The sequence below is a fragment of the Crocodylus porosus genome, unplaced genomic scaffold (genome assembly GCF_001723895.1).
Source record: "Crocodylus porosus isolate Cpor-Errol unplaced genomic scaffold, CroPor_comp1, whole genome shotgun sequence".
Classification (NCBI taxonomy): domain Eukaryota; kingdom Metazoa; phylum Chordata; order Crocodylia; family Crocodylidae; genus Crocodylus; species Crocodylus porosus.
The window spans coordinates 32,054,656-32,067,771 of record NW_017728943.1 but is presented as its reverse complement, the minus strand read 5'-3'; the positions used below and the strand labels follow the sequence as shown (position 1 = coordinate 32,067,771).

General features: G+C 41.7%; 1 protein-coding gene across 3 annotated transcripts in view; it reads left to right on the top strand.

Annotated features, from left to right (window-relative positions):
- TASP1 (taspase 1) overlaps nt 1–13,116 on the top strand; it is a 170,645-nt gene that overhangs the window by 118,891 nt on the left and 38,638 nt on the right. For all 3 annotated transcript variants that reach the window (XM_019549122.1, XM_019549121.1, XM_019549123.1), the window contains one exon: nt 9,745–9,855. In XM_019549122.1, the coding sequence (XP_019404667.1) occupies nt 9,745–9,855 (111 nt within the window). The remainder of the gene's footprint in view (nt 1–9,744; nt 9,856–13,116) is intronic.

Sequence of the window (13,116 nt, the reverse complement as noted above, 5' to 3'; positions counted from 1 at the left end):
GCCCCCACCCCTCTTTCCTATCCTGTCCCTCCTGTACAGCCTATAGCCCTTGACATTGACCGCCCAATCATGCGTTTCATCCCACCACGTTTCCGTAATCCCCACTATGGTGTCAGCCAGCAGGAGGGTGAGTTCCTCCTGCTTGTTGCCCATACTACAAGCGTTAGAAGAGGCATTTGAGGCTTCCTGTGGGTGGTTAGATTCAAGGTGGAAGTTTAATATTGCAAGATGCTACATGAATACACTAATTTTCTAGTTTTTGAGAAATTAGCGAAAAAAATTGAAAGCAAAGGAAGGGTGAGGATCTAAAGTAGTTCATGTTTGGAATTTTTGAGATTGCTAGTAGAGCTTCCAAACAAGGTAAAATGCTTTAATGCACTCAGGCAAACCACCTGTTTCTGCCAGCACTTGAGCACATGCTTGAGTTTAAGCCATTGCCCTGCTAACTTTTTAATGGGTTAGGAAAAGCATACTTTTTAGCCACTTTTATAGGGGTAGAAGAGCTTGCTGCTCAGGAGTTTGCATCCTCTATTACAACTCAAGTATGTTTGCTTGAGCCCATAGCAAGACGCGTTGTCTGAATCACCTGAACTATGGCCCTGAATGAAAAGTTGCAATGGGTTTCCAACACTTGCATTGCTACAGAATCATTCAGTTGCAACAGTTGTTTATCATATCTATTTTAAAATATTGATACGTGTGTTGCCTTCCTTTGTAGCAGAGGGGCAGGGCTTCTACGTAGGATCTCTTGAACATATATTAACAATCTTTTATAAAAGCAGCACATTGGCTGCCATGCTTCAATTGGCAGGTTAGGGTGTTATGTCTAATGTTGTGTTAGGTGTAATGGTAGTTTCACAAATAGTTTAGATTAGGGATTTGTATATGATGGTTTGGTTAGGGATGACCCTCCCTCAAGCAGGGGGTTGGGCTAGATGACCTGCAGAGGTCTCTGATTCTGTAATATGTATATTCCTAAAGTGGGGTTTTCTGCATGCTTAAAGTTAAGCAATTTCATTGCTGTTTATAGAATTGGGGCCTTTGAAGTAATTTTTGCATAGTGCCAGGGATGCTTAAAATTTTGTGTTACACATGCTTGATTTGATATTTAGGTTTTTAAAATACCTTAAATATTTTTAAATGTTTGAAAGCTTTTAAAATGTAGCATAAAATGCACATATTTTATCATTTCTCTATTTGCCTCCTGATCCAGCGAGTAAAACACTCACTTTACATGCTTATTTTCCTACTTCCCAAGAGTTTTGAGGCAGAAACGTTTGCACCATTTTTTTAAATTGTGTTTCTGGGCAGAGATTGAACATGGAAAATTTCAGGCCCAAAGGTTAGCTTTTTGGAATGCTATGAAGGAACTAAAAGCTAATGAAAACCATTTTGGACCCTTAATCATAATGATCACAATGGAGGAGCCACAGTACGTATTTAAAGATTGTAACAACTGAGAGCAAGCTTTACATGCAGGGTAATAAGTGTACCTTGGATAGAGGAATGTAGTGTAACTCTGGTTGAGACTCCAAGCAAGCAAGTTCCTACAAATTAATCCCTGTGAAATTGAAAGTGGTATAGGGAAAATGTAGCATTAAATGTTTTGGCCCTAATCCATAACAAAGAAGGAAATACCTATTCAATGCTCTTGTTAAGTGTGTAGAATGGGCAGTGTAACATATGTCAGTTATTTCAGCTTCTAAAAATGTGGTCAACTGCTAGATGGTACTTCTGTGTACGGGTGAGGATAGCGAATTTGTTAAGGGAAGTGAAGGTTTCTGCATTTCTCTTAATCCGTAAACAGTTCTTGTGCATACTGATGTTGAGTGCCAAAGGGAGGAGGGAACCCCAAAGGCAAATTATTAACTTTTTATTTAAAGCACAATAAGCAGTGATGCTACAAGCTAGAGTACACATGCCAAGTAGTTATAAAGATTAAGGTAATTTTTATAACCCTCATTAATACCACTTTAGTACCGACTTGTCTTCATTTAGAACTGACTTGTATCATGCTGAAGCATTATAGATTCTTCCTGGAATTTTTATAATTGTTTCCACGCTATGTAAGATATCATTAATTAGCCCTGATTTCTCATCTTGAATACATTGTACTGTTTAGTCAGTTTAAAACGAACTAAGCCCATTGGTGTCTTATAGTAGAGTTCATAAATTTCTTCTTATATCAGATGGGATGATGGAAGCTGAAAGTAGTTGTTCAGTCATTTTACTACTGTATTACAAACACTAGGGAAAATGTCTGATACAATTTTTTAAAAATAAATCATTGCGCTGTATGAGGACCCAGTTACCTTATTTGGATGTCTTAATAAATGAGGCTGTTCTGCTGAAAACATTGGATGCCTTTGTTTCAAAATGATGACATTTAATGTCAAATATCTTAATTTAACGTAAAATAAAACTATTTTGCCTGATTATATATGATATGTCACTTTGTGGTACATCTTGAATTAGTCCCCAAACTTGAAAGTCACTGAGCATCTGTTAGCATGTTGCTTGACTCTCAATTTCTGTTTTAGTTGGCTGTGCTATACTTCTTTAAAAAAATAAATATATATGAGCTAATTCCCTTCCCCAATATGCATGTGGCACTTTCATTACAGAAGATGAAATTTCTATATTCAAGAGCATCTGACATTAAAATTTGACTGTAAATATGTTGTCCACATTTTTTCCCTTTATTACTTGACAACTCTTCAGTGCAGCTTGGACTGTACAAGAATGCTGATGGCCATCTTTATACTGAAAAATGAAGATTGTTTGAAACTGGAAATGTTGGAGTCCAGTGCTGAAAAAAGAGTTTATCAACCATGGCAATTCAAAGACAGAATCATTGTCTGAACATTAGGTATTTATTTAAAAACTCTGACCCATTATTTTTATTTTAAATTCAGTTCAAATGGACCCCCATGGTTTGCAAGCTTATGCATCTCCCTGTGCCAAAAAACAAATCCTATTTGTTATTCAACCACTTCATTTATATTTGCAAACAAATGCAAGTGCTTGGCAGCTACATTAGCGAGAACAGTTTGAAAATGTGGGTTGTGTATAGTCAGATCATCTTCTGCTGAACTACAGTGTAAAAAAAGTTTAAGAGTATAAACAGAAATGAAACTAACTCGCTTGCTCTGAATAATGAGTTGTCATTATACTGCTAGATATCAAAGTTCTTTAAAGGGAGGTTAGTGACACCAAGCCTGTCACCAGTAAATTCTAATTTCTGTTTGATGTGCATTAGAAACTTTTAAAACAGAATACGTAACTATACTGTGCATTTTTAAAGGATTATTGTATTTGCCATCAGATTAATTAGCCCCACATTTTGGTTTTTCTCTGGAGTACTATAGTTTTCCAAAGTAGACACAAAGGAAGTAATCTGAAGTATGGGGAAGAATTCTGCGCAGGGCTGAGGCTGGAAGCATAGGGCACTTTTTTTACACATGCTCGGACCCATCCTGATTAGGACTCACTGGAGCAGACTCGATTAATCGAGCATGCTGGAGTGTTCGAAACAGAGCTCCCCAGCGTGCTGCAGCGTCTCACGTATTCAGTGTCCTGCATTTCAAAATGGCAGCAAAGGCACTTTAGCTAAAGATGGCTCAATGAGATTTAGTTAAAGTGCCCTGACAACCATTTTGAAATGCATGATGCTGAATACATGAGATACTGCAGGCATTTTAATTATAGTGGCTCCCACTCTAATTGGAACATCCCCCCACCACCCTAGAGCACATGTATAGGCACCCATAGTGGGCAGTGCATTTGCAGCAGACTCTGAGGCTGCAAGTGCCATTAAATATGTCTGTACAGCACTTTTGCTGTGATGGGACCCAGACAACTTGAAGCCTCTAGATCACGGGTTAAACATCCAACTTGTGGGCAAATTCCAGCTCCTGGAGCCATCTCAGCGAGCCTTTGGGGCATCTGGAGGAGTTGGGCATTCATGGGGCACGTTGAATGGGCTTAGGACCTGCTGCCAAATTCTAGGTTATGGAGCCCTGTTAGGGATATGTTTTGCCAGTGATGGGGCAAGCAGTGGCAGTGTTAACCTTCATGGCTCCTTGCTGCTGGAAGTACGTCTGGATCTAACCTGTGAGTGAACACCATAGTTCAGATCTGGAGTGGGGAGGAGGAGGGAAGGCAAATGAGTTTGGCACCCTTGCTCTAGTTGCTAATGAGTTTGACACCCTTGCTCTAGTTTCTATTGCCATTGAAAACTTTATTTCAAAACATTTTGGAGGAAGCAAGATCTAATCACAGTACAATTTTTTTTGCTTTTTGGGGGGGGGGAATTGAAACAGTTCAGAAGAACACACATTGATTTAATTGAAATTTGTCAGAAGAAAATCTAAATGTTTTTCAAGGACAACAGGAACAGTAATTTGTGTACGTATAAAATGCTAAGCAAAAACATTTTTTATAATGCCAGATTACAAGTCTTGTTCTGCTGGAAACTGCAGCTTTATTTTGAAGAAAAGAATATTTAAGTGTTGACATGGGTATAAACAGACATCCATTTCTCCCAGGAGAGGGAGCCTCTTGTCCTGGGATCCTACAAAAATATGAGACCATTGCCCTCTTTTAAATGCCCATGAAGTACCTGCAATCCTCTCCTCTCCTCCCCCCAACCCCTTTCCCACACACACAGTACTGTGTACTCTGTAAACTAGTCTCAGCTCATTCAGATTAATTGTGCTTCATTCCAGGAACTAGCTTGTCTGAGGGGCAGCACTGTAGTTTTGAAGGGTTATGTGTATAAAAAACTTTGCCTTGGGTTTTTGCTGGTATCAGTCAAGACCTACTCAAATGAGGTGGTCAGTTTATAGTGTTTGAAACCAAAATGAACGCAGAACAAAGATTCTAGTTCTCGACCTTCTCCATATTACAGTATGAATTGTAATGGAAGAACCCTAATCCTTCCCTGTGAAGTCCCTAGATCCCTGCTGTGCAACAGTGCAGTGGAAAAGGAATACCCACATCAGTGCATTTTGTAGTCCACAGGGCAGTGTAAACTCTTGCAGATCTCTCAGATACTGCTGTCATAAGAAACTGTAGCTATGGACAGAGAATGCAAGAGAAGAGAGAGGCAAGAATTACCATTTCAAATACCGTTAGTACTTTTATTTTGTCCTTAATAAGAACCAAAGACAGAATTTAAATTTCTGTTTATAGCTGTTACTGTGTATTTCTCCAGTAGGTTTTATAGGTTAATCCTATGCCACTGCCTCATTTTGTAAACCTGAAAAGTTGTAGTGCACCTATCTAAAACTGGGTGTAATGTTTGCCTGTCACAAGGGATGATGAGACATAGCTAAGTAATGCTTGTAAAATGGTGCGAGCTTGTAATGTTTAGAAGTGCTTTATTAATTCAAAGTAGAGCCTTTTTCTTTTGTCTAGTGGATTATATGAAAGGTTTGGTTGTTACAATACTATTTCAAATTCAGAGTAATAAACGTTCTTGCATATGTGCAATCAAGGACTATTTTGGCCTAACTAACTTGTTACATTTGTATTTAATTCTGTGCCCTAAGGCATTTAGGTCATAGTTAAACCATAATACTTTCCATGTTTAAAGATGTAGGATTTTCATTTCAAGTCACAACACGCATAAAGGGATGCTTAAATTTTATTTAGCTAATTTTAAAAATCTTGTAGCTTCTGATAGAATTCAATTTAAATAGTATGCTTTAAATTTAAAAAGACATGTTTAAAAAAGGAATGCATCATGGTTTTTGCTTCTGTTATAAGGCAGAAGTTCCTCAGCAAGGTAGAAACTAGCAGACTATACAGGAAAACAATCACTGACTGCACACTTTTATTCTTAAGTGCTTTCAAATGGGGAAAGCAAACAAAAAGGAAAAATGGCCAAAACGTTCTAATTTTACTCTGCTATGACCATTTTAAGCATTACTCGGACATGCCAGAATATTCCAAAAAAAAGTTTGACAGGTTTTCTAATGGTTATTCTGATTCTCAAATCTGACAAGGAGATAATGTTCAATTTTGAATTCTCTTCATGAGTGGACTAATGGATGTAGGGTCACAAAACTTGAATTTTCAAATCTTTGATTTTTATTTTTGTTTAAGAGGTAGCATGAATGTGCGTGTGTGTAACATGATACACAGTGTCTTTTAAAGATACTATTTTGTGTGTATTGTGCACAAGTATTGTTGGTCTTGGGTATTCCAGTTTAAATCCAGAGCAACATGAGTGGTTTTTTTTTCTGGAATTACATTGTAATCAACATGAGAAATAAACTTATTAGACAGACTTGATTTGTTATATGCATGTGTGCATGTGGACATATGCTTCAGTACCTCTCAAAACACACTTTTGCTAGCTGATTTACCTGGGATTGACCTCCTATATCAGGGGTGGGTAAAATGTGGCCCACAGGTTGGATGCGGCCCACCAGGCTATTCTGTCCAGCCCACTGGGCCCCTAATATTTTAGAAAATTAATATTTATTTGCCCCTGGTTGCCAGTCATGTGGCCCTCCATGGCGTGCTAAAACTTAGTAAGCAGCCTGAAATACTTGCCCACCTCTGTCCTACTTCCATATGGAATATGTTTTACTTCACTCCTACACTACCACATGCTGTTCTAGTGGTGGGTTGCCAGATTAACATGAGAAAAGATAGAGGTAGTTAGCTATGTTAGTCTGAAGTCAGGCAGAATGTAGGCAGAACACACGGCAAGTTGGCACTTTAGATGTACCTTTTGCAGGGAACTGCTTGCTTCATCAGATGCTGAGTGGGAGACAAGGGGAGGGTGTGGAGAGCTGCAAAAGTTTTGTAAGAGGGAAACACAATAGTTTCATAACCTTGACTTCTGTCTCCATAAAAACCCAAGAGGACTGCTGCAGTACATTATGGGTTGAGATGGATGTCGCCAAATTGAAGCAAATCAGCTGTGGTGGGACACGTCCTGTGAAACGTACACGTTGCCCCTTGTCCAGCATTGGGCAGGGTCCCAATGCTGGACAAGGGGCATTGTGTTCCTCTCACCAAGCCATTTCTAACCTCCCTCACTGCCCTGTTCCTCCTTTAACCCATCCCCCAGGTGAAGCAGAGATCACTGTGGGTCTTGGCAAGGAGGTGCTGGGCAGCACAGGAAATGAGGAATTCCCAGTGCCTCTTGCCTCCATGTTTGGATTCATGCCAGGTCCTGCATTATTTGTGCTTCACACTGAGGCTTGGGGTGGCATGGGGGCCTGGTATGGCATACGAGCTGGGCCTCTGACTCTGCCCCATGTTTCTGCTGTGGGATCAGCAGTGACCAGTGCCTGTGCTTGAAGCATGGGTTGTGTAGGACCCAGCTCAGGACCCGGCTGGAGCCCTAGGGCTTCAGGAATGCCCTGGTTGCCATACTTCCCAGGAAGGCATCTCTTTTTAAGTTAGGAAAGTTTGGGGGCATCTCTGCTTATAGAGATGCAACCCCAGGTACTCTCCAGCATGTCTTAAGCGGGGAGCCCTGGGCTTTCCCCACTTACAGAGGCATGCCAGGAAGATCCTGGGAGTGTGACTCCATGAGCAGGGAACCCTGGGCTTTCCCTGCTTCCTGAGATATGTCCCAGGCCCCAAAGTTCCCTGGAGCATATCTCAGTAAGAGTTGAAAATTGGGCAGATGCTCCAGGAGCTTGAGGGGCCCAATTCTGCCTGAGAATTCCCAGCACACACAGGATTGGGCATTTCAAGCCTCCAGAGCACATGCCTGGGGTGACTGGAGACTACAGGCAGCTCTGGCTGCCTGCACGCTCTTGCCATTGAGCAAATGGACATCTGCTGCAATAAAAGTAGCACAATCCACAGCTTTGGGACATTTTTGGTGTAGCAAGGGGTATGAATACCTGTGCTTTGCCTTTGTGCCGCCATAAAAATGTTTATGGTGGCACAGAGTTGAGGAAAGGTGATGTCAATTTCTACTCTACATGCATCACAGAGCTGTTACTTTCTCTGTGCCTACCACAACTCTAAATTCTCTTATTCGTGCTTCAGCGTACTCTCAACATGCTTGTTGCAGCATATTGGCCTGAGATACACCTGTTGTTGATTGGAAGAGTTCACACTGGACAAAAACTTAAGAGATTAAATACTATGATCTTCTGTACCTATATGCCTAGGGGAAATATAAACAGAATCAAAATCAAGGCTGTGCCACACGAGCAATGTTACCCTGGTTTTTGGCTGCTTTGGGGTTTTACTATGACACTCTATAGTCAACTCTCAAAGTTTGCAAGTAGTCAGTAACCCCCCCCCCAAACAAAACAAAACAAAACAACTTCTTGGGTTGGCAACCCTGCTTCCTGAGACTGGGCTCATTCCAGTCTGTGGAAGGCGTAGGGAGAAGGAAATGAGAGCAAGGGAGGGGATAGCTGCAGGCCTCTTGCATAAAGGTTTTCTAGCCCTGGAAATTTCCCATAAATTTCCAGTGCTAGAAATGAATGCTTGTTCATACCCTTTATTAGTATTGAAAACAACCAAGCAGAACAAAGATACAAATAAGACTAAACTAACACCTAAGAACGATAGCATCTTTTACACAGAAACTCTTCTACCTTCTTAGAATAAATGTAACTTGACCACACAAACCTCAGCTCTCTCTGTCGATGTTTCATGATAATGACGTTGCAAACATCCTTGCCATGAAGTATATGCTGATTGGGCTAAAATAAATAGTTTTCCTTGAGGAACATGTGTGGGTGTTGATGTGGAGGTATGCACACACCATGCACATGTGCTGCCCATTTGTTTATTTATTATCCTTAAATTTATTATCAGTTCCTGTTCTGTTGCATCATCCTGGCAATCCTACTGATTTTTTGTAAGACATGCATTTTGTTCTGTTTTTCTTCTGCTTTTAGTACCTTATTTGTAACGTGGAGAATATTATTTAGCTATAAAGTAGCATAAAATATCTACTATAAAGTACTGTTTTATCTGAATCGAGCCCTGTTATTCAGTCAAGAAGAGTTCCAGTCGCATTAAGTAGGTGTGTACCACTTCAGGCTGTAAGATTCTTTAGCACAAACTTGGGGCTGAATTTTGCATCTTTGGTAGTTGATGGGAAAATTCAAATTAGGCAGTAAGACTTCTGGTACCAAAGTGAACACAGTGCAGCTCTCTGAAACCCAAAGGAACTGCAGAGGCTGAAGATCATCTTGTTTTAATATGTCACTCGCAGAAATTAGTTACTAAGTTTATTGCTTATTGTTTGATCTATGCTGTGGTATTACATTGGAGCTTTGTGCACCACACAGCTAAGCAGACAGTTAATAAGGTGACCTTGATGAGATGATCAAAGCTGTTCATGTGCCTGGTTTTTATATATATATATATATATATATATATATATAGTTGTCTTTAATCTAGTGTTTCCCATTCCTTTCTGAATAATATATATTCAGGCTTTCATGCTAAAGCTGTCTTGGCAGTTCTCAATATTATCTTTGCCAAGTCAACAATGGGGGTCTTAAGTCTTCCTGAACCATCAAACCATACAAGGTTTATTCATCAGGAACAGTTGCAATTTTTGCTGGAGAAGTGAAATAGACATTTCTAATTATTTCAAAAACAATTTCATGACATGGATGTCTTTTCAGTTGTCAGGGGCAGGTTTTGTATACTCCCAGCTTTATATAAGAATAAAAGTGTAGAGTGGAGGGAAAAGACTGAATTTAAAAAAATCCTTTGATAAATAATCTCCCATCCCCATCTACCTAGGTTCACCTTTTCTAGCCAATGAAGACGGTGTACTTGGAGGAGTGATAGTTCTTCGATCTTGCAGATGTTCAGCAGAGCCTGACTCTTCACAAGAAAAGCAAACTCTACTAGGTAAGCAATTTTTGTGTGTGTTTGTGTTTAGTCTGGTACAAGTAGGGACCTTCCAAATTCATGGTTTCATGGATTTCGCAGATTCTGTGAAATCTGGGGAATGCCTGCAAAATCTATGGGGGGGGAAAAAAAGCCTTACAGAAAAGAAAATGCTGGCTCCTCAGAGGGAGACAGCAGTCTTGGGCACTGTGGCAGCCTGGCAGGGTGGGGAGGGGGGCATGTGGGGGTTACCCACTTGAAGGGCTGTAGACAAGATGGCTGCTACTCTTGCCATTGATTGGTTGCAAGGGCTGCTTGTAGCCCCGCCCCTCTCCACTGGTTGGTGTTTGATGGACAGTCCTTGTAGTCGATCAGCAGTGGGGTGCAGGGCCACATAACAGGCAGCCCCTGCAGACAGTGGCAAGGGTTGGGGCCACTGGGGCCCCTTGGCCAATCACAGACGTGGGGGAACCTGCTGTGCTCCACCGGCGAAATGGCTGTTCCAGGTCCGTGTTCTGCCCTTGAAATTGAAGGAGCAGCCCCTGCAAACTAGGTAGGATCCTAGATGCAAGGTATGTACTTCCCAGCAAGGCGGAAATAAAAATGTCATGCATGCTTTACTGCACGACGAAAGCTCTATGCAAGTTTACGGGGGTGAAAATACAAGAATATAACTTACTGTTGTTGAAATATTTGTCCCGCTTTCAAAAATTTCCTACTCCAGTGGGGAAAGTTTTTGTTTGTTGGTTGTATATGTCTTTTGTCTTTAGAGAAAGTAAGGTCTATCTTGTAATTTTTAAAGTTACTATTGTAAACTTGAAAATGAGAATTTTACTGGTTTGTATTGTCCTTTTTAATGTCAGAATATTGATTTTGTTCTTCATTCACACTGAAAGTTTAGGGCAAGGTTTTGAAATTGGTGTACTAGTGCTAGCCAAATTCCTTCTGCTGTCCCCATGAAAATTCATGAAGATAACTTAGATTATCCATTGCATATGCATAGCAGAGCTTGATACCCCCACATACCTGTATGCTTCTAAAATGTATGATCATTCCCTTCTGCAGAGTAGATTCTAGCCCCACTGACTCTCCAGACAGATGGTATAGCCAAAATGAATTCTTTTCCCTGTTTCTGCTGCTGTTTTCCCCCATCAAAATGTCTTTTGGCTTATGGGAGTTTGCACTGGGCTGAGACCCAGAGGACCATGTTTGCCTGTCATCTTTGCTTGTTCATTAAATAATTTGTGTCCTTTACAGCCCTTAAGCCTCCCATTCCTAACCTAGAAGGAAGAAAAGCATCAATCCCATTGCTTTACAGCAGAACTAATTGCAGTTGCATATAACCTTATCTGCCACTGCTATTGCAGCCACTTTGTGCTGCTTGAGCCTTAGAAAAGTGCTACATTCTGGCTGTAGCTGCTCAGTTAAGCATTCTAGGATCAGGTGGGAACATAAGTTAGTCCTTATTCCTGTTTTGACTGTCTTCCACCTGCCCACTAGTGCAGAGATTCTGAAAGTGCAAGGAGGGGCATCAGATCTGTACTATTCCATAGTTACTGGCTGGTTCCTTTTAGGATCATAAGCGTCACAAGCAAGAACTTCTTGACACTGCTCTAGCCAGTCACATTACCTTTGCATTTTAGAAAGAACCTGCCAAATAAAAAATTTGGTTATATTGTTTACATATAACTGTAAAAAAGGCTACTCTTTCATATGTAACCTGCTGTTTCCTTATTGTCTTCTCGCTTCGTTGGCCCACACACAATTACATACTCTTGCTGCTAGCTTAACAGCCTTCAATCTCAACTGATAGAGGTATTCATAGAATTTTGGCATCATCTGGTTTGAACTTCTGTGTATTACTCATAAATTTCTGAGTCAAGCACAGAGTTAATACCGGTTAATTCACTTATGCAATAATTTGCCCCTATTCTTATTCCCTGTTAGTGGCCCCTTCCCAATTACAAACTCCTCATAATTGGTAACTGTTGGATGATTTGCCATTATTTGCATTCCTCCTGAAGTGGTAAATTAACCCAAGTTTACTGAACCTTGTGATTTGAAATGGAGCAGATCTTTCAAAGAGATCCAATCTTGATTTAAAGCAATCAGATGACTTCTTTGCCTCCATTTTCCTGAGCAGGGACTGGATCAGCCCCCCGCACCGGGCCCCCCTCAGGCACACCTAGGCCAAGGGTCAGTGAGGTTCTAGTCAGGGAACTTCTGGAGAGACTGGATGTATTTAAATCAGCTGGTCCGGGAGATCTCCACCCCAGAGTGCTGAGGGAATTAGCAGAGTTCATTGCGGGACCCCTGGCACGGTTTTATGAGCACTCTTGGTGCTCTGGTGAGGTGCCAGAGGACTGGAAGAGGGCCAATGTGGTCCCTATCTTCAAAAAGGGAAAAAAAGAGGAACCGGGAAATTATAGGCCAGTTAGTCTTACCTTGGTCCTGGGTAAGTTTTTTGAGAGAATTATCCTAGCATGTGTCCATGAGGGGCCAGCAGGGGAGGTTATGCGTAGGGGCAACCAACATGGGTTCATTAGAGGCAGGTCCTGTCAGACCAACCTGGTGGCCTTCTACGATGCAGGGGGAGCAGTGGACATAGTCTTCCTGGACTTTCGGAAGGCCTTCGACACTGTCTCTCACCCCGTTCTCATTAAAAAACTGAGGGACTGTGGTGTCAACACCTACACAGTCAAATGGGTCGCCAACTGGCTGGAGGGCCGCACCCAGGGAGTGGTGGTGGATGGGTCATTTTCAACCGGGAGGGATGTAGGCAGTGGGGCTCCGCAGGGCTCAGTCCTCAGGCCCACAGTGTTCAACATCTTCATCAATGACTTGGACGAGGGGGTAAAAAGCACCCTGTTCAAATTTGCTGATGACAGTAAGATGTGGGGGGATGTGGGCACGGTAGAAGGGAGGAATAGGGTGCTATCGGACCTAGACAGGTTACAGGGGTGGGTGGGTGAGAACAGGATGGGATTCAACACTGACAATACAAGGTGATGCTCATCAGTGCAGAGGCAGAAAAGGATCTTGGAGTCATCATTGATGCCAAGATGAACATGGGCCGGCAGTGTGGAAGACCAACCATACCTTGTCATGCACCCACAGATGCATCTCAAGCAGGTCCAAGGAGGTGATCCTCCTCCTCTATGTGGCATTGGTCAGGCCGCAGCTGGAGTACTGCATCCAGTTCTGGGCACCACCCTTCAAGAGGGCTGTGGACAGCATGGAGAGGGTCCAGAGGAGGGCCACTCGCATGATCAGGGGCAGCAG